This window comes from Scleropages formosus, chromosome 24 (assembly GCF_900964775.1).
Source record: "Scleropages formosus chromosome 24, fSclFor1.1, whole genome shotgun sequence".
Taxonomy (NCBI): domain Eukaryota; kingdom Metazoa; phylum Chordata; class Actinopteri; order Osteoglossiformes; family Osteoglossidae; genus Scleropages; species Scleropages formosus.
Window position 1 is genome coordinate 15,307,642 of NC_041829.1, and position 21,872 is coordinate 15,329,513.

The 21,872-nt window shown below is 47.7% G+C and overlaps 1 protein-coding gene across 1 annotated transcript; it reads right to left on the minus strand.

Moving 5' to 3' along the window:
- Positions 1 to 1,979: 1,979 nt before the first annotated feature.
- lhpp (phospholysine phosphohistidine inorganic pyrophosphate phosphatase) lies at positions 1,980 to 21,656 on the minus strand. Its single transcript, XM_018761309.2, has 7 exons — positions 21,382 to 21,656; positions 19,289 to 19,476; positions 18,650 to 18,803; positions 18,251 to 18,314; positions 17,447 to 17,539; positions 17,169 to 17,260; positions 1,980 to 2,804 (listed from the first exon to the last, which is right to left on the minus strand). Exons 1-7 carry the CDS (start codon positions 21,510 to 21,512, stop codon positions 2,708 to 2,710), a joined length of 819 nt encoding a protein of 272 aa, XP_018616825.1. The 5' UTR covers positions 21,513 to 21,656; the 3' UTR covers positions 1,980 to 2,707.
- Between the last annotated feature and the right edge of the window lie 216 nt (positions 21,657 to 21,872).

The following is a 21,872-nucleotide window of genomic DNA, read 5'->3' on the forward strand; positions in this document are numbered from 1 at the left end:
GAATGAACTTGTTGTCCAACCACTCGAATATCCACCCAAATATTTCACAATGAGGAATGAAACAGAATGGTGATCCAGGTAGGTTAACGCAATTTGAAGTGTTACCTACTGATGGAATAAGCAAATGGGAATGTAATATGGCGCACTATCAGTAAATCACTTATAACACTGCTTTACTCTTTTACACTCATCAAGCGATGAAACAGCACAACCAAAGTGATGTGATACAGCTGTTTCCTCTGCTAGACTGACAGAGAAAACAAAACTAAAATTCCTCTAAAAAGTCCAAAAATCTTAGGAGAAGCAGGAAACCCGACAGACTCCAGGATTCTTCAATTTAGATCCATTTGTATATAGCGCCCTACTCAAAAAGCTCACCGAAGCACTGAGCCCCTTGCTGGAAGATCAAGTTCTTTCTCCTCCGCATGAGGCGGTCTACAAATATGTGCTGGGTGCTTCATGTGGACCAAGTTGATCACCTGCAACCTGAGCAATCCAACCACAATGGGGTGAAGTACAGCACTTCTCCGTTGCCTTCTTTCACAAGCGTGAAGAGCGTTCGATTATTTTGGGTTCTGGTCATCGGCGAACCACTTCCCCGGGCTGAGTGGAGACGCAACCTATCTACATCAATACGGTTTGTTCATCTAGGTAGGGACCCGCTCCTGTTGGAAAAGACACAATTGCCTACTGTCGGCCTGTTTTCCTCCTCTAACAGAAAACACACGCTTCCTAGACACGGCTCACTGTATTCCGGTCTCCTTAAAAAAGCCCACAATAGTCTGGGCCCATTTAAAGAAGGATGTTTTCAAAATTTCCCAGGCCATTAATAACACATTGTTCCTTTGTATGTTTCCATCGCTGAATTTTCAGTAACTGGAGTAACTGATCAAAGCTTGAAAGTATGGAGGGACTTTTTAAATATTTCTAGTTCTTGTACAATGAATGAGTGTTTTACATCACAACTTGAACTGTGATCTCTGTCTAAAGAGCATGCTTAACTGAAGATCCCTGTGTGTGTGTATTTTTGATGTATTTGACTGCTAGCAACTGCAGGAGGGGGTGCTATACATACCAATGACTGTGCTGAAGGAAGCGAGGTAGTTCCATCCTGGAGAAACACCTCTTTTACACCCCCATCTCGCTCCAACGCCTTCCTTGCAAAGGCGCCCGGTTTTCCATACCGCCAGCTACTAGACCTCTTAGCATCACAGCCCACAGGCCTTCTTCCATGTTCCTCAAGCATTGTTTTGAACCTCACACAATTGTCTGGCAAGTTTATCACTGACAAGGTTAAACGGGGTAAACGGCTTCGATTGAAAAACATGCCAAACAGGATGAGGATTGAGAGCTGTGGAACCAAGCTAAAACAAGGGAGCAACAAGAGTATTCAAGATGTAGCATACATTCCATCAGGAGAACCAGGTAAGGTTACTTGCCTGCCCATTACACTAGCAAAGCAGTTAAGAGTAGAGGTGGAGCAGAAAGAAACAGACCATGGGATGGGCCTCTGCTGCTCTAGTCCTGTCAAAGACCAACACCACCACACCGACTCTCTCTGCACCATGACTTATGTGGGCGATGGTGTACCGGACTCATCCAGAAATGCAAAGGATCGCGGAATGAAGTTTTTCCTGAATTTCTGCATCTGCATCACTTCGGCAGCGATATGCATCAGCTATAAGTTGGCGTGATAGTGTGTTTAGAAGCGATCTCTTTGTTCCACTCCAGGGATGTAGTTCTCTTCTTTTTCTAAAGAATTCCCCTCCCTGGGGTTGATTTTGATTCGTGAGAAGACTTGAACACAGCGAGCAGAAGGAAGTACAGTGGAAGGAGGCACTTCACTCAAACCGTGGATGTAGGGTCTTCGTCATGTGACGCATACCTAGCAATGCATCCAAGCTGTCAATTGGAAACATCTTACGGTACATTCCTCAGCAACCCCCCCACACACACACACACACACACACACACCCTTTGTACCTCGCCTTCTTTATTTAAAAATGAATCAGTGTTTCCATACTTGCCATTGATGTGAGAAAGCACATACTCCCTATGGCCACATAGTTACCCACCCCTATCAGTGCAATGCTTGCTCTAGCTACTATAAATCAACTTCCCTTTGTATCTATATCTTAGTCTTTTGCCTGCTCAACAGATTCCTGAAGGCAACAGGTCTTGATGCAGCTCCCCTCACCAAACCTGCTCGCCCCCCATCACCATCATCAATCCTCAAAGAGGATGAACCCGAAAAAGCTGTTAGACAAACAGAAGTTGTGCTGCTACACTCAACGTTACTGACATATAACACTAAATCACACTGGTTCTACAAGTCAGCCGTCTCACCTGTGCTCAGCTACACAGGAAGTAAGTAAAACAGCGGCCGAACAGGCACACTGCTCCTTTCAAACTTAGCTTATGCTTTTGGCCATCACTTAAGTATTTAACCCTTTAATACAGCTACATGTTTTTACTAGAGTAATTCAAGGAAAGCCACTTGCTCGTGAGTGATCCTTGGATCGGAAACCTTCAGGGACAAGTCCACGTCCTTCATTGCTACCCTACCACATTACTCCCATGCGGAGTAATGTGGTAGGGTAGCAATGTAAAGTCAGCCTGTAAAGTCAGCCTTGTTCTGTGTACAGTTGATGCCAAAGGTGAGCATCCCCACTTAGTCCCTCCCATGGGAGACACAATGGTGGTGGTCTCACTGGGCCCGGTACTTCAGGATGATGTCTACTGCTTCAGCCAGATTGTCCACGTAGCCGTTGGCCTTGACCGTGGGGTGCTTCTCGTCGCTGGGCCTGCGGGAGGGAGAACATGCGCACAGTGACACACGGAAAGGAGACGAGCGTTACGGTCGAAGGAACCGTAACCATAAGAGTCACCGCAGACGTCTCATAGGATACAGAGATGAGGAAGAGCATAAGTTCCTACCCACCGTAACATCAAGTAAATAAAACATACCTTCAGATCATGTGTCTTTCTCAGAACTTACCGTAATGCTTTATATTCTAATAGCATCTGTGATGCAGTGCACAAGTACCAGGAGAGGCCATGCTGTTATACCCTTGAGGGAAGACTTTGGATGGATTGCTCAGCTGTAATACTTGTGTGTATAAATGGCCCTTATAATGAACTCAAAGTGTCAGGAGGGACACGGGGCTCTATAAGTAGGTCAGTGTTGAGAACGCTGACCCCTCCCTGACACCTCAGACCGACATGATGCTCTTGGCTTTGCTGGCCATGTCTGCAACCATCCAGCTCTTGTTACCGTGAATAATTTAGCAGGTCAAAACTGGCTTTGGTTATCGTTATGGTGATGGCCCACATCCCAAGGTGACTCAATATAAACACATGAGAATAGATGGCCAAAGGTCACCACGCCTACTTGAGCCATCCGCAGAAGTAAAAGCACAAACGCTTCGCATCTCTGTTTGGACCACAAGCCGCCGTAAAGACACATCAGAACAGAAGATGAGCCATCTGTGGATTGGGGTCTGTTTTTCTGCTCAGCCTAATGCTTGTAACAAGGACAAATTCAAGACTCGACCAACTTTTGTGACACATCGCATACTCTGGCCCCCAAAGTGGGACCCATGTTCCATAAGTCCTCCAGGTCTTGCTTCTTAGTGCCTATGAGCTTGACAACAGGTAACCATGGAACAGCTTCTCATCAGCCATCCATGAGGTACAGGCAGATGATGGCGATCATTTCCTACTCTTCCAGTCTTGTTTGTCTGCACACTCTGGTGGTCCACACTCCCCAAACATCCCTGCAGCGGAGATGATACTTTGTGCTCCTCAGAGCCTCGGACGCCACGCAGGAAATGGTCGCAGGCCTCGTGTTCTCTCAGCTGACCTCGCACATTTACAAGCCTCCAGAGCACAATGCGAAAGGCATTTCCAGAGCTTATTAAAACATCGAGCAGACATGGAGAAGACGTTCCATCAAGCTGGAAGCACCGGACCATTGTTCTCCACAGGCAGGTCAGACCTCCTGCCAGCTCCTTCTTCTCCCTGTTCACGCTGGGCCTAGAATGGTTGTAGGGAAATGGGTCGGCCTGGTCGGGTGACCTCTTCGGAGCAGCGCGGCGTGCAAACGCCGTTGACCCCGCCCTTCCAGCGCTTTTCACAGGAAAACATTCCTGGGGAAGCGCAATTCAAAGTGTGCTCTCCACGGGCAAACAAATAGCGCTGAGCGTAGTCAAAACAATTCCTTCAGAGGTGCACGAGGGCAGGCGTGCCAGGAAGCTCGAGACGCAGTCTGGTCGCCAACTCATGTGTGTCTGGCAAGCGAAACCCTAAATATTCGTACAACTACAAGGGTACAATGAACACCGCAAAGCAAAGCGGTAAAGAAAGCAGGTCATGAGAGGATACAAGTGATGTCGAGCAGTTGGGGGGGGGGGGGGGGGGGGGAGTTCGCTATAGCACCTTTTCTGTTTGTGCAGAAGTAAACCGTGAAAGTCGACCGACTTTGACACCGTAACCTCCCCAGAAAAGGCCGTGCAGCTGTGCACTCAAAAAAAAATTTTGAGCAAGACTGAGCTGAGGATCATTCAGGTGTAGGAGACACCAGCCGAATTCAGAGCACTTTGATTCCCCGTGTCCATCCATCCATCCATCCATCCATCATCACTACCTGTTTGTCCAGTGCAGAGCCATGTGGTCTGGGCCTATTCTGGAAGCACAGGGTGTGAGGGACAGCAAATTCTGAGCGAGACATCTCTCTCTGTCTCTCTTTCTCACACACACACACACACACACACACACACACACACACCTGTACATAGGATGCTGCAAGACGATGAGCTGCAGAAGCCGCACCGTGGTTCCTGTCACCCAAAACAGCGGTTACGGAACAATAGGTCTCAATGAAGCTCGCAGAAACGAGGGCCGAAACCTGTGAGACGAACGTCACTTTGGAGAAAAGCATCTTAAGAGTAAACATAAATGCAAACATAAATTAACAGCTTTTACGCACAAAATTAATTTACATTTCAACTGCCTGTTTCCCATCTCACACACACACACACACACACACACACACACACACACACACACTACAGTATATGATAGTGTGTGTATATAAAGTATATTTACATAACCATGTAAAGGAGGACTATATACAGTAGGGGATAAAATAAAGAAAAGCAGGAGCAGGCTGAGATGCGCACGCACACCTTAATTTAATTTATATATTAAAAAAAAAAAAAAAAAAAAAAAAAACTTTGTGTCACAGTTTCAGCCTATTCTCCTAGGTCCTTGGTGCGCGAGTGTGTGTGTGAGAGACTGGCCTTCTATGACCACCGGGACGCCGACTCACCCTTGAGAGTGAAAATATCATGGCAGTCCCACTTTGGCGAATAAACAAAGCATCAGGAGTGATTTACAACTTAGGGGCTTTCTCAGAGGAAGGGATTCAATGGGTTTAAGCAGCAGCCACTGTTTTTAACCATCATCATTACCTCCTTGCTGCCTTTCTCACCAATTTTTAATAAAAATACGGAGGGGAAAAAAAAAAAAAAAAAAAAACAGCGCTAAAAGACATGCTGAAGCAGAGCTTTGAGAAGAACGGCGCTCCGCAGCCGCAGGTAGCTGAATGCACCCTCTTTCCTCGGAGGAAACTGAGGTTTAGCGTTTGTCGAGCCCACTTCTCGTTGCGGTGCAGCGCAGCCAGGATTTCTGAACTGCGACATTCGTGTTTCAGCTTCGAATGGTTGCCTCCACCTTCCATCGCTCGCACTCGCACACGGCCCACCTCCTAGCGGGACCAACGTGACGCAGCTGCGCCCGTAACCAGCAGCCTCACTGGACGACGAGCACTGTAATACAACCTTGACTGTCCCACTTTTTGTAATAAACAGGACCTGTGATTGTCGAAATACAGCAAATAGCCGGCGGAACCGTGACGGGAATCGAGAGTTGAGGTGGGTGTGAGAAGTGAGGTGGGACACACCTCAGCGAGCTTCCTGCAAACACGCGCACAAGCCGAGAGCTGCGGCTTCTCCTTTACCTTAAATCACGAGTCACGAGGCCTTCCCCCCCCTCCCGCCCCGTATGGAATTACCCGCTGCGCCTGCGACGGCCACGTCGTGTCTGTGGGGACAATTGGAGAGCGTAAGCGAGATGGGTGCCCTCTCCTCCCACCCCTGCAAGGGACAAGAAGGGAGGAAAGAGCGCCGGTCTCTACCGGTTTCTGGATTGACGAAGTGTGGGTTGACATTTCAGAGGAGGTGCTGCTCGCCGCTCCTCTCGGCAGAAGAGTGACGCACACCAGGGCCGAAGGCCTGGGACCCAGGGACTAGAGGAGGAGAGGGATATTGACAGACCATGTATTGCCTTCCCCAGTGTCACGGGTACATTTCCTCTTGTGCCACCGGGTCCCCGAGCTTAACGTGAGCGATGAAGAGCTGGAGAGGATCTGGAGAGAGCGCGCTTCTGCAAACTGCACACAAACACAGGAAGCTCAGTATCCCAGGGACGGGAGTTCCTGGAAAAGCTGCAGACTGGATGCAGTGAGATTCAAATTGGCATCCTGCACACTGGAGCACTTTCCAAAAATCATATATTGCCCTTCCAAGCCTGCGAGTAAATTCTGATTTAAAAAACCTTCTTAAATACCCAAAGTACTCATGTGGCTCAGCAGTTGATTCTATTAGATGCTCCACCAGTGTTTGACGTGCTCGTGTCAAAGACCTCCGAAAGGTGAGAAGCAGACGAGGTCGACGGCCGAATCTTGTCCCAGCGTCACCTGGCGTCACACAATGGGGGAGAAAGAGGCACGTGACGCAAACCCCGGCAGCGGGGGTCTTCATTTCCGGACTGACACACTCTGAGAACAGCGGGGGGTGGGGATGGGGGTAGGGTGTGTCGCAGTACTCAGGGTTTACTGCTAGCCTGGAGGAAAAACAGCCGCGGCTCAAGGCGGACGACTTGCCGCACAATGGCGTGTTGGGGTGGGGGGGAAGGGGGGCTTGCTTCAGAGGAAAGCATGCGGTTCCTGTGTCTGTTTGGAGTGCGCTTCTGCATGTTGTGCGGTCCAAATTCCTCCACAGGCCGCTCTGCATCGCATGCTTAACGCTGTCCCGAGGGCCCCAGATATCGCTGCTCTAAGAAAACAAGAGGAGATCAAGGTTGACATCCTTCCCATCGCGACCCATCAGTCAGCTGGAAGGGGAGACATCCGAAGAGGCACTTCGGGGCTGTAAAGTTGACGCGGACAGAGACCTCGGGCAGGTTGCGTGACCCCATCACCATGGTGGGGCGCACAGGCTTGAGCGGGACCGTGCAGGAAGATTTCTTCGCTTTCCTCAAATGCCGTCTAATGAGAAAGGGCGCCCAGGCGGCGATGAATAAACGCAGCCCCGGCGCGACCCAAGAACGAAACGATCCGGCTCCACAGCTGTTTGGCGAAGAAGCAGCAACAGGTACGACCGCAGGTCAAGAGCAACAGGTCAAAGGGGAGCAGGATCTTCCACACTGCATCTGCGGATGCCATACAGCTGGGACGACCATGGGATTCGCTCCGCTTGCCCAGAGGTCAGAGGTCACAGCACAGCCATTCCCATCACCACCCAGCTCTCAGGCTTCCTTGACACCGATCTCCCTTGTAATGGAGCAGCGGAGGATGAGGTTGAAGCGGGACGATAAAGTTTCGACATTATGAATGCGTAATGGAGCAGGGAGGGGAGAAAGAGCGCCATTGAGAGGACGGCGAGAACGTCCTCATCTTTCCCCCGATGAAAGGGTTTAATGGAGCACGGCCTCTCATGGGCGCAGACCCATGCTGCAGGTGGCGGGAGAGCGAGCGAGCAGGCGCCCGGGGCTACTTTCACCATGCTCAAAACTTATTTACCTCCTTAGTTTGGATTCTTTTTTAATGATCTTTCCTTCCTCGAGTGCCTTGGAGATAATGGCTTTATTTAGCAGGACTCCTCAGCAAAACTGGCGTGTGAGCTGTGCAGGAAATCCCTGCTTATCATGGGCGGCGTGGCCAAGCTGTCCAGGAAGAGTGAGCCTGGCAAAGCTGCACGCTTCATTCTTTATGCTCGCCTGCCTAGCAGACACTTCTTACCCCGTTTTATTCAAAGCCCGACATTCCTCACAACTTACCCTTGTCTGCAGTATAAAGATGCACATCTATCTAAAATTAAACACTTTGGTGTTAAGGGCAGCAGGCCATCTTGCACTCAAAGTACCCAGGTTCAAATCTCCACTTGCGATGTAGCCCCCTCAAGTAAGGTACTTACCCTGAACTGGCACAGTAAAATTACCCAGCTGTATAAATGAGCAAATATTTAGTAGCACTGCTTGCAAACTTTATGCTGCCTTTCTCCACAGGAACAACCTAAATTAATAATGGTAATTTAATAATTTAGTAAATTAATAATAGTAATTAATAATATAAATGACCATGCGCTCCACAGCCATTTTATTAAGGTTGTTGGTTGCGGGGCTTTTTTTTTTTTTTTATAAAATAATAGCAATAATAATACCTGGTAGTGCAGTGGTTAGAACTGCTGCCTTTGGACCCAGAGGTTACAGGTTCAAATCTTACCTCTAGTATCCTTAAATAAGGTACTCACCCTTGGGGGGGGGGGAAATGCTCTAGAAAAAAAAAATTGCGCAGTTGTATAAATGGGTAAATAACTTAAAGTAGATTAACACTGAAATTCACATTGGAGAAGTGTCATCTAAATGAATAAAGGTAGATTAACAGAGTACAAACAGATGCACTGTAAAGCCCATGTCACTCTTCATGTAGTCCTGGGGGAAGGAGGCTGCTGCATAACTCATTTTCTCCATTTCCTCCAGCAGTCCTCCTCATGCAGACACACACACACACACACACACACACACACAGTTCGAAACCGCTTGTCCCAAGCGGGGTCCTGGTGAACCGGAGCCTAACCCAACAACACAGGGCGCAAGGCTGGAGGGGGAGGGGACGCACCCAGGACAGGATCCCAGTCCGTTGCAAGGCACCCCAAGCGGGACTCGAACCCCAGACCCACCAGAAAGCAGGACCCGGCCAAAACCGCTGCGCCACCGCGCCCCCCTTTTCTACGCACATTTCCAGTCTATTACCTAAAAGGTTAAACGACAACAAAATCAGTATTAACCAGACAGGAACGTGGTAGTAAAAACTGTAGTAAAAATTACCCTGCTATAAAATAGGTAAATCAACGCAAGCAGTTGAACGCCAACAGCGGCCTGGTCCACTGTAGAGCCCAGCCCCCACGTGCCCCCTACTGTTTGTTCTGCTGAACTGCTGGGTGTTACAAAGTGCAGCGCTGGAGATGTAAAGCAAGCGTGCACCAAAAACACTGATGCGCTTCCAAGAAAGGATGCGAGAGCGCGGCCCTCAACTGCACAGCGCAGCTTGCAGCTAAAAATATCGCACATGTAGGGCTGCGCAACAACTAACCGCTCCCAGGCCAGCTATGCTTCTGTGGAAACGGGGCTTTCGCGGGCCGCTCGCGCACCAATCCGTTTCCTTGGCCGTCGCGCTCCGTTTTTAATGCGGCGCTAATGCGCGAACGTGCCCTGGAGGACTTTTCGCCGGACGATCGGGGTAGCGGTGGGAGGCAGCAGGGCTGTCCCGTCCGCCTCCGCAGCGCTGAGTGAGCTCAGGTCAAACTCGCGAGGCCAGCAATCTCTCATGACATCATATGACCGGTGACCTGTGGTGGGGGGGGGTGAGCAGTTTCCGGTCCACGTCACTTACTCGCTTATGGGGAGGGGGGGCTGCCATCTGACAAAAGCTCTGTGGGTGGGACCTTGATGTCCTTAAATTTATCCAGCATGAGGAGGGGCACCACTTGAGACTGTCCTCACAGCAGCCCTGGACAGTATAAACAACTCCCCACACACACACACACACACCACTGCTGTTAGGAAAAGGTTTGTTAAGAAAGGAGTCCCAGAAAAACAAGCTTATATCTGGAAAAGTAATGATAAACTGGGTCAAGTGAACATTTTGTGCAGCTGTAAGACGTTCCCTTCCCCAGTAGCTGCTGCCCAAGTGTGGGAAATACTCACTGTCCTGCCATTGGGGGTGGACGGTTGCAAGCGCATCGATGCAATCTCTCTTTCCATCCCTCTCACACAAAAAAGAGGAAAAATCTGAATGAACTCCAAGTTTTACGGAGCAGAGTGAACTAAGACTTCCGCACATTTGCAGCAGGGGCCCAAGCTTCACCCTGGTCACAGTCACGTCCCCCGGGACAGCGTCCATTCGCTCTGCCGAGTTAACTCTGCTGAGAAGCGGCACACCTGAGGTCAAAGCAGACACATGGAGGTCCACTGCAGCAAAGACAGGATGACGCTGACAGGTAGGGTTCCGATTAGTGAAAACCAATAACCGCTACATAACTACTGAACTGCAGCACCAGAGCAAAGCGTCACGCCCCCTGCCGGTAACTTGTCCTCTTCGCCAGTCGTCTGGTTAACTTGCGTGTTCAGAAAATGGGGCTCCATGTCCTCCCAGCTCTCCTGTAGCAGGTCGCAGAAATGCAGGACACCTGTATTCTGCTTTGCTCTCTCTCCTCCATCCAGGGTGTCCCGCAAAGGTGTCGTCCAGGTGGACTCGCACGTCTTGCTGCTGCTGCCGGAGCTCTTCCGCCCCTTATTGGAAGTTTGCTTCTTTTCCTAGGGGAAGGGTGCGTTCATGCCTGTTGTGCATTACGCAGCGCAGCCCCTCCAAGCCATGCGCCGTAGTCCGAGCAGGAGACTCGGAGCTGCTCCTTCGGCGAGCCAGCTGGCGTCGAGTGGCGCTCCGAAAGTGCCGTAATTAAAACGGGCCTCGCAAATCGGAAACGGCACGGCCCCTTTGATTAAGCCGCCCTTGAAAAAGGTCATAATCCCACTGAGATTTCCGTGTAAAACAAACACGCCGGCGAGGCCCCGAGGCTGTCCCTGCTGTCGAAAGCCGGCGAAATGACCCCACGTGTGTTACACAGCAGACGACCAGCAGAGCATTAGAAGAGGATTGTATTAGCCTCCCCTGCGGCTGTATTACGAGGGTCTCATTTGCTCAAACACACACACACACACACACACTTCGTAACGTCCTGCAAACGCACTCAGCGGACACACTGACGAAAGCGCGGACTGAGACCTCACCCGCGCCACACCTGTCATACAAGGCGTCCATAGGATGGAGTTTAGGAAGAACAGAGAGGTGTTTGGCAAAAGCTGAAGCGCAGATGGGATTTACGATTATGTGATGCAGTCCCAAACTTTTTTTTTTTTTTTTGCTGCAAACCCGTTCTCGGGATCTCACTTCGTAGGGTACGAATTCTTTACGCCACCTCCAAGACTTTGCTCGTCTTTTTTCACAAGCGAAACGAAAGGTTTCCATCAAAGCGGCACTTAACAAAAGGAGGGAGGGAGAAACAAGAACAGGCTCGATGGGAATCAGTCATGACGCGTCGTTTTGCCGTTTCCTCCCCCCATTAATGGAATTGCGCATCACACTGGCGACTGTTAAAGAGATAGTTATTGTCCTGCCATTTCTGGGGCTCTGAAGGCTGGTGCCATTTGTCCTTGGGGGGGGTGAAGGCTCCCACGGCATCTGCTTGGCTTAGAAACAGCAGTGTTTTTGGGAGAAAGGCCACACTACTGCTGGCGCTTGTCTGGCGTGCAGAACAGCAGCCCCTCGAACATATAACCTCCTTGAAATTAAAAGCGCCACCCAAATACCCTACTGTCGACTCGCATTTAGCACGTTAGCATCCCTACCACAGAGGGAGTGACATGTGATGTGTGGTGCAGCACAGGACTGGGAGCTGTCGAGCAGCTCCAGAACAGCTGGAGCAGCCCCACACACACACACACACACACACACACACACACACACACACACACACACACACACACACACACACCATTCGAAAGCGATCGAGAGACGCAGCTCCACCAAAGCGTTGCAAGATGTCAACCGGACAAGCGGAAATGCAGCCCAGACGATAATGTTCTTCAACGGGACTGCTGTAGACATTGCCCCGTAGTAAAAGCATGTAAAAAAGAAATCTTGTGCACATATGCAGAGATGTGTCAAAGTATGCCAAGTTCTAATGAAGTTCTGTGAATACCACATTTACACTATGAAATCCTTGTTCAAGGGGGCACGGTGACGCAGCGGGTTTGGCGTGTGCCTGTTCTCTGGTGGGTCTGGGGTTCGTGTCCTGCTTGAGGTGCCTTGTGACGGACTGCCGTCCCGTCCTGGGTGTGTCCCCTCCGGCCTTACGCCCTGTGTTGCCGGATTAGACTCCGGTTCACCGCAACCACACCTGGGGCAAGCGGCTTCAGTCAACCCTTGTTCAATCAAAAGCATTTATTTTACTCAAAATAATTCATTTATGCACCTAAGCCGAGAGAAGAACCTTCATTTTGGATGGTCTTTTATACCACTGGCTGTTCTTCTGAAACCTTCTCTAATACATTCTATATTCTTAAACTTTTTTGCACTACCTCCCATACAATCCATGACATTTCTATTTATTAGACTGAACACATCACTGTACTTTACCCTGGAGTGTTTACACATTATTTATGTAGTATTTGTATTATTTATATAGCACAGTAGTATTACTAACATTGTGTAGTAGTAGTATATGTTGTCCTCCATGTTCATGCCATGGTCCAGGAGAAAGGCTATTTCAGTCCTAAACATATTGTGGGAATGACACTGAAGTTGATTTTATCTGTATTTAAATTTAAAAAGTAAAAAAAAAAAAAAATTTTTATATAATATATATATATATAAGCTGGATGTGCCCTCTATTATTAACCATCATCATCTCACACTTTTCTCCTAAGCGATTTACTATGTGAGGTTTGTACGCCTGTAAGGATTTACCCCTTTATACAGCTGGGTAACTTTTCCTGCATTGGTTCAGGGTAAATACGGTACATTTTCAGAAAGTATTCAGACACCTTCATTTTTTCCCATTTTTCTTATGTTGCAGCCTTATGCTAAAATCACTCACACACACACACACACACACACACACACTTTCTGACCCGCTTGTCCCATATGGGGTCGCGGGGAGCCAGACCCTAACCCGGGAGCTCAGGGCGTAAGGCTGGAGAGGGAGGGGGACACACCCAGGATGGGACGCCAGTCCATCGCAAGGCACCCCAAGTGGGACTCAAACCCCAGACCCACCAGAGAGCAGGACCTGGTCCAACCCACTACACTACCGCACCCCCCCCATGCTAAAATCATTTAAATTAATTTTTCCACCTCAATACTCCATACAGACTAAACAAAAACAGGATTTTTAAAAATATTAAACAATTGTGGCATAAGGCTGCAACACAATTAGAGAAAAAAAAGTGAAGGGGTCTGCATACTTTCTGAACGTGCTGTACCTCGAATCAAGGGTGCTGCAGGTAGAATGGAGATTTGAACCCAGGACCTTCTGATTGTAAGGAGACTCCACGAACATAACAGTATGCCACCTGCTGTCTTGAGGGAAACTGGATCATCTGTCCACTATGAAACACACTTATTTTCGTGGGTTTCTTCCACAACTGGCATTCGTTCTAGACACATAAAATATGGAGATTTACACCCCTTCTCACTCACTTTTGCTAAACTCCTGTTTAGCATCAGAGCTGCCATGGTTCGGAGCCTATCCTGGAATCACTGGGTACAAGGCTGAAGGGGTACACCCTTGATGAGACACCAGTCCACTGCAGAGTAGGCAGGCACGCGTACACACACACACAACATTTTTAGAGCAGCTAGAGCACCTGGAGTAAACCCACGCAGACATAGGAAGAACCTGCAAACTCCACACACACTGAGCTGGATTGAAACCTGAACTCACAGAACTTTGGGAGGATCCAGAGATTCCGCATTGCTCTTGCCACATACTCGCACACACAATGCGTTAAAGAGAGACTCTGAGGAGCGGACAGAAATTGCTGGTTTCAACATAACCGGAAGATTCCATACAATAAAACTGGGAAAACACATGGAGTTCAGCGAGACAACCTACATGCGTCCACATTGACGACTCCTGGTGGCAACCGATGTAAATGACAGTAAAAGCCTTAAGAACGAGAGCGCGGCAGTTCCATATGCCCACGATGCAACTCGTCAAGTGCACGTACACTGATGACCACTAGCAGCACGTAATTCGCAGTGTGACATCTCTGCATTCCTCCCTAGCCCTGGTGTGACTTGCATGAAGAACATTTTCCAGTTCCCGGTTACTCCGCTGGGCCATCAGTGACGTCCGCGAGGCTCAGAAGCAGGCTCGGGGGAGTGCGGTCAGTGGCCCAGGGGAGGTCAGAGGTCCGGAGCTATGTGTCATATTTCCTCTGAGACGAACCATTCTTTCCAGTTCTATTCCTTTACTGTTAGACCAGTTCTAGAACGTCAGGGCTCGGGGTTTTCCTGCATCCAGTACAGTAGTGGGGGGGGTTGGGGCGACAAAAAAAATTCAAATCAGACGTTCCTGCTGAGAAACGCCGAGAAGATGGGACCATTGACAGGTCCCCCGGCAGGAATGGACACCCTCGTGGCACTGGGGAACCAGGACTCCCGCTGCATGGCGACGCCACTTCCACAGTTTGGTGACATTTGATTTAATATAACTTAATTCAGTATCATTCGTCATATCATTTCCATGATATGGAAATCGCTTTGAAGAAAAGCGTGTGCTAAATGAATAAATGAAAATGTAAATTAAAGACAAACCACAGAGGAGCCCTGGTTGCACACCCAAGGTGGGTAAAAGAGAGCATAGAACCGGGGGGGGGGGGTCCAAGGCCAGCAAGCTGCCAACCCCTCCTGTGGGTGCTACCATTTTACAGTTAGTAAGTAGCCTGTAGAGCAGACAAGGGGCCGAGACACCGCCTCTCTGCTCAGCAGGTCAGATCTCCAATTCCCAACATGCTTAGCGATATTGACATTGTTGGCGCGTGGCGGGTTTTTAGAGGTGGGACATGAGTGGAGCCTAGTCGTGAAGGTACCGGGCACCCCGACCAGCACTCATCACTGCTGCCGGTCACACCCATCAGCGACGCTGATATGCCCGCGTCTTAAGCTCAACCAAAGCCTCTCTGTCTCACCTATGAGCTCAAGTGACCTTCACTCAAAGCCATGTTGCACCAAGGGGGTTTCTAGTAGGCAAAACCAGCAAATGCAGATACTGCCCAACAAAACACAAATGTGTTTGTTGCCTCACACATCCTAGATGCGTTAAACTATTAAAATCATATGCAAATTTAACCATGTATGAGATGGCATAGTATTTGCCTTCAGTAACTGTGGAAAAGGACTCTTACAGTGCAGGTCAATAAAATACATCTCAAAAAGATTCTTTTTTGACGTACCCTTCAACAAGACACCTAATATTCTTCAGTAAGGATATAAGAAGGGACATCTGGTAGCAGAGTGGTTAGAGCTCTGGTTCCCTTCTTGAGTGTTGACAGGGATTCAGCAGTTCTGAGTGACAGAGGAATATCGTTCCACCACAGTGGAGCCAGAACCAAAAACCTTTGAGATTTTAATTTCTGATCTCTCACGCATGGGACCAAGAAGCAGTCAGAGGTGGGGGAGTGTAGCAGTCTGGTGGGGGCGTAGCTGCCTTTGGACCCCCAGGTTGCAGGTTTGAATCTCACCTCCAGCTGGAGTATGCTTGAGCAAGCTACTTACCCTGAAAATACTCCAGTAACATTACCCAGCTGTATAAATGGGTAAATAATTGTAGCCTAACATTGTAAGTCACTTTGGAGAAGAGTCAGATAAAGGAATTAATGTAAAGCTAAAGAAAAACCCTTGGAACTCTATCATTCTTGGGTCTAATGTGGTCGACTGAACTCCATCAGAAGCGCCGAATCCTTCCCAGCATCCCAGAAGGGTCTGAAAACCCAGTCTTTTCTGACACATCTCCGTGAAAGGCTCCGAAAACCTTCTTGAGTTAGCGCTTCATTAGCTGCTACTTTTAACCTACTACGTGCTTAAAGTAGCACCTGGAACAAGTATGACGTGATAATAGTTGTATCAAACAAACAAGCTCTGCCTTAACACTCGTGTTCGTATCGGTTTTCTACTCTGAGCTGTATCTGCCAAAAGCCTAAATGCACATGCATGAAACAGTAAATTAAGCATCTGCTAATGATTTAAATGAAATTTATCACAGCATAAAAAAGTTCAAAGTTCACAGAGTGAACACAGATGGCGCTGGTCGGGTAAGGGAGGGACACTACTCATAAAGCACGCCGCGCTCACTGAACACAGTTCCATTTGAATCGTTCTGGAAGATGGACCCGTCGGTGCAGTTTCAGACCCGAAGGCTACAAATGGGAATCGGGAACAAGAGGGACAAATAATCCAACAATAAACAGAGCAGCTGATGCCCAACAAGCCATCAGTTTCAAAACACATGAAAACACTTACAGCTGTTTGGGATGGACTAACCAAATCCTCAGTGCCCAAGACCCCCACCCCCGACTTCAGAGTTAACCAAGCAGAAACTGAATATGAGCATACAGCGCCCCCTATGGGGCATAACATAACACCCATCTCTTGTCACACTTTACATTTATCTTCTCCAAAGCAAGTTACAATGTCAAGCTACTTACAGTTAAACTATTTATACAGCCGGGTAATTTTACTTTAAAAATTCAGGGTAACTACCTTGCTCAAAGACACTACAGCAGGAAGTGAGACTTGAACCTGCGACCTTTGAGTCCAAAGGCAACAGCTCAAACCACTACCCTACCAGCTGTCCCTAAATGTCCCTATTTTAATATGGTAATTTCTTCCTAGGACGATGATTGCTGCATTTTGGCGGAAACATTAAAATGACTACATAGGGGACACCTTTCTGTAAAGCGAGTACACTAATATACTTACAATGATTTACTCCTATATACAGTTGGTTAATTTTTATCGTATCATTTGAGGGTATCGATCACAGAACTGCTCTCTTCTATTTTAAGAGAACAGTGAAGCCACTATACTACAATACTTTACATTAATGGCCACTTCACTAAAGTAGAAGCAACCACAGATATTATGATGAGTGGTAAGAGAGAGAAGGACATTATGACAGGGGCAGCTGTCCAGCCCACATTGCTGCCATACCCCTAAATCGGACAGACAGGATGAAAGTTCACACCACGGCCTCTTCGGTGCTCACCTGTACTTCCCCGTCCTCACCTGGAGCCCAAGCATCCCACAGCTCTGAGCCCCACCCACGTCATTCACCAGGTCATCTCCGATCATCAGGGTCTGAGAAGGGAACATCGTTTAGTGTCTCAAAGTGCCGAGATTCTGTATTCGTCACCCCAACTTTCCCCACAAACGCAACGTGGCTGCATTTCACAGCAGGGAAACTACCTACTCTACTGTTACAGCAGAGCACAGAGGCTCAATACTGCTTGGTGTTGTGAGGTAAGAGCACAGCGTGGGGCTTACCTGTTGGGGCTCGATCCCCATGTCCGTCAGCACGCTCTGGAAGAATGTCTGGGCAGGCTTTCCCACCACCTCTGCCTCGATGTCGCAGGCATACTTGGTGGTGGATGGACAACACACACAAAAAAAGGAACACGTGTCATTCAAGGAAGAAAAAAAACGTGGCACTGCGTCTGAAACATTGCATGTAAGAGATAGGGGGGTGTGGGTTCAAATCCTAAAAACTGAAAAGAATAATCTGACAGCAGTCATAAGTCTCTGGTCCCATGTACCATCCCTCCTGGTTTTTCCTCCACCAGTTTCCTGCAGCTACCCACGTCAAGTTCAACACTCTGGCTCCTACCTACAAGGCCATGAACACAACCTGATCACTCGCTATACTCTCCCACCTCCGACTGCTTGTTGGTCCTACGCACAAAAGGTCCAAAATCAAAAGCAGGAATATGGTGGAATGATAGCCCTCTGACACTCAGAACTGCTGAATCCCTCTCACTCAAGAAGGGTCTCAAAACAAATCTCTTTCAGCCTCACTGCTCTCCTAGTACCCCATTTACTCCATTAACTTGCACTATAATACAGGTACTGTCTATTAATTCTACATGCAGCTCCCAGTGTAATGTATTACACTGTATAACAGTATAAATGTAACAAATGTAATATGCAATAACAAATAAATGTATAATACATACTAATAATTTTGCACAGAGCCACACAACGGTATGGAAATTCACCAAGAAACAGGGTAGTTAATGGGAAGTTAGGGTCGTGGTTTGGGCTTGAGGGATGGACTCAAGAGCAGACACCCACCTCCAGGGCCTTCATGTAGACTCCCACATCCAGCTTTAGACCATCTGCCTCTTTGTAGTAGCGCCTGCAGGGCAATGACAGACCAGTTTTGAGCGAAAGGGGGAGGTCATTCCACCACGTCGGAGCCGGAACTGAAAACTTTTGTGCTTTTGATTTTGGACCTTTTGTGTGTGTGGGACAACAAGTGGGCAGAGGTGGAGGAGCGTAGTAGTGCGGTTGGGGTGTAGCAAATTAAAATCTCTGAATTCATAACATGGCATAATGTCGCTTAATAAATGATTGCGAGGCACTGCAGATTTAGGAGTTAAAACAGATATACTTGACACCGGAAGCAGGAAAGGGATTTACGTTACATTCACCATGGAGACACAGAATAATGGATTGGTAATGTGATCCTACCCTCTGCCCAGGGAAAACAGAACCGGCTTCTCCAGGCCGATGAGAACACGGAAGGCATCGTTCAGATTCTTATACGAGAAGTTATCAGCAGCGTCACCAATAACCACGCAGTTTGGATTGCTCTTCTCCACGCTGTCAAACTCGGGAACCACGTCTGCAATAGGAGCATCGCACCATGAATTAATATAAATGACACATTTTCATGTTATCAGAAAACCCAAAACACATTCACAGACACGACATGAATTATGACTTTTATAGAGGAAAATATAATACAGACAAAAGTTACGGGACATACGTTTCATAAAACTGAAAACTAATGAGAAGTATTTTAAAATTTTAGCTGCTGAGAAGTTTTTTTTTCCCCCCCCACAATTACTGGTAACAAACAATGTCAAAGTCTGCGCAGTCAATGCACTTTTTTCATTTTAACTGAATGGAAAACAGCTCCGTTCCGCTCTTTTGAAAGAAACCGTCGCAGTTCCATTCGCGTCAGGAGCAGGACTACGGAAGAGCGGCTCGCGTAGCAGCACCGTTTGGCCACATTATAAACCAACTGCCAAATAACCGCAAAGCCTGGTAAAAGCAAAGGTAACGTGATCGAGAGCCTACACAGGATGCCTTTACACTAGGGTGTACCATGATGCACGAGCAGGTGCGGACGCAGGTCACGCTCCTTCAGGATGGCCACAGCAGCTGGCGCCGGGCAGAACACCTCGTGGACGGAGATGTCGAAGCCATTGCGCCTCAGCTCGGCCACAAACTGCTCCCGTGTCGCCTGGGTCTCGTTGGTGCAGAACCGCAGCTTCAGGTCTGATGCCTTAATCCTGGGGGAGAGAAGGAGGAGGAGGGCAGGGTGACCGGGAAGATCGGGGTAAAAAGTTTGCGAATTCATGAACCAAAACCAATAACCCCAAGTGAATAACTTCTCAGGGGTCACACAATCAGTTTGGTTAAATTCTAATGTCTCATTTGTTATCATTTATTTATCTATCCATCAGACATTCCCTCCAAAATTCTTTACAAGCTACTTTTACTCATGTGTACAGCTAGGTCATTTTTACTGCATCAGTTCAGGACAAATAGCTGGATAATTGATTAGTTAAATTGTAATATCAATCTGATCATTCCAACAGAAATGTGATAAATGGTTTTTGTAAATGCTGTTATCCTTAATTACAAAGTAGCTTGAAAATATAAGCGTCAAAGGTTTTTCTTACATACAAACACGGCTAATGCGTTTCCCCACCAGGGCAGAAACGTTAAGGGCGGTGTACCCCACGGCTATGCAAATGGTACCGGTATCTCAACCACGACGTTTACTGCAACAATCATCTCATTACTGTGGTTACGTTCCCTTCACGTTCTGCCAAAACGCACAATGAAATTCCTCACTGCACCTTATTTATTAGCAAACCGAGAGTCTCCCTTTACTTAGGGAGTCCTGCCAACACACAGGTATGTATAACGAAGAATCCACACCACCGTTAACCTGACGAGGGCAGCCGCTACCATAGCGATAAAGGACACGAACCACTCCCTGTTTCTACTGCGGTACTTACCCTTAACCGCTCCAGTAAAAACACCCTGTTGTGCAACCGGGGCAAACACTTCAAGCCTGGACAATCATGTAAGTAACTGCCACAAATGTATGTAAATAACATTTTATAAAAATGTAGGCAAGAAATAGATTAACAACAGATGGAACAGCTGGCAGCCTAGTGGTTGGAGAGTCTGCCTTTGAACTCAAAGGTTGCAGATTCAAATCCCACTTTCAGCTCTAGAACTCCTCTTGAGCGAGGTACTCATCCTAAATTGCTCCAGTAAAACGGCGTGAAGTTTGCGATCGACATCCGGAATTCTTCACTGCGTATTCCTGGTTTGAACGATGACAGGAAGGGCAGCGGTTACAGCTGCTGTCTCTGGATCCAGAGTTCGCGAGTTCAAATCCCATCTCCTGCTGTAGTTCCCTCGATCGAGGTACTTACCCTGAACCGAGTAAAAATTACCCACCTGTATAAGTGAGTAAATAACTGTAAAGTAGCTTAATATTGTAAGCTGCTTCGGAGAAAAGCAACAGATAAATGAAGTAATGTTATGTGAAGGTAAGAGGCAAGTCTTGGAAGCTTTCAAACACACAATCCAAGGCAATGGGTTCCAGCTGATGGAAAAAGACAGTTATTGTATGACTGAAACATCACCATACAATTGTGAAATAATTGATGTAGATGCAGAGTGAGCACTGCTGTACAGTTACAGTACTGTGTACTTGTGTTTACTCCATACAGAGCAACTCAACACACATACAAAATAATAGAATAATTTAAAATACACACACTTATGTTTGTTTTTAATAAACTTTTACGACTTTATTTCCACTTAAGCATCTCTCCTTCCAGCGACTTGGATCAGTGTTTACACGAAGAAGAACGAAGAGAAGCGACGACGTCGTTTCTCTGAAAGTTCGTATATCGGGGCGTCGTGTAGCGGGGAGCGGCCGTATTATAACTTTTTTAACTAGAAGAACCCCCAACACAGTGAGCATGTCAACCCAGCAAATATAATATGATTTAATAAACTGTGTGTAGAAAAGCAAGGCACTGACTGACTGTTCATTCATTCATTGGTTCTAGACGAGGAGAGCCCTGGCCTGTCTGACCTGTCCTCCTGTGACCACTACCTAACTAACGGCGGAGATGCTTTGCAGAGACTTCAGCGACCAGAAATCCCACCTTTTCACTGCTTCTACTGAGCCGTCGATAGTAACACCGCCTCCCTCGCCGCTGTCATACAAAACGCCGCACATATCCAACACGACGCCTTTCAGACTTCTTATGCAATCCTTCCAGTCCTTTTCGGCCATGATGATACACTCTAGCAATGCACCATGGAACCTGTAGTTCACGGAGGCTGGTCGCTGGTCTTGTCAGTAGGCTGGTTTGAGCCCAAATAAGCAGTGCACACGGCGTTTCCGGTTTTTAGGGCGTTGTAGTAATTCGTGCCGATATCAATGAACCTATCAGAACAGACGCAATCCAAAGTACCATGGAATTTGTAGTTTTCGAGATGTCAGCGTCTGCCGAAGTCAATTTGTCCCATTTGCAACGTGCAATAACTTCGTGCAGCTTTCTGCAATTTTAAATGTACATATTGTTCGGTTAGCACGTTCTTTTGTCCATGGTAATTTTATTGCCATTACGAAAAAATTAGGTTATTTATAATG

What these genes read in the sequence shown, in the direction of transcription:
- lhpp (XM_018761309.2), bottom strand. Translation starts at nt 21,512, where the DNA reads ATGGCCGAAAAGGACTGGAAGGATTGCATAAGAAGTCTGAAAGGCGTC. An exon ending in TCTACATGAAGGCCCTGGAG is followed by an intron (nt 17,540 to 18,250) that starts GTGGGTGTCTGC and finishes TCCACCACCAAG; the next exon opens with TATGCCTGCGACATCGAGGC. An exon ending in TGGGGATCGAGCCCCAACAG is followed by an intron (nt 17,261 to 17,446) that starts GTAAGCCCCACG and finishes TTCCCTTCTCAG; the next exon opens with ACCCTGATGATCGGAGATGA.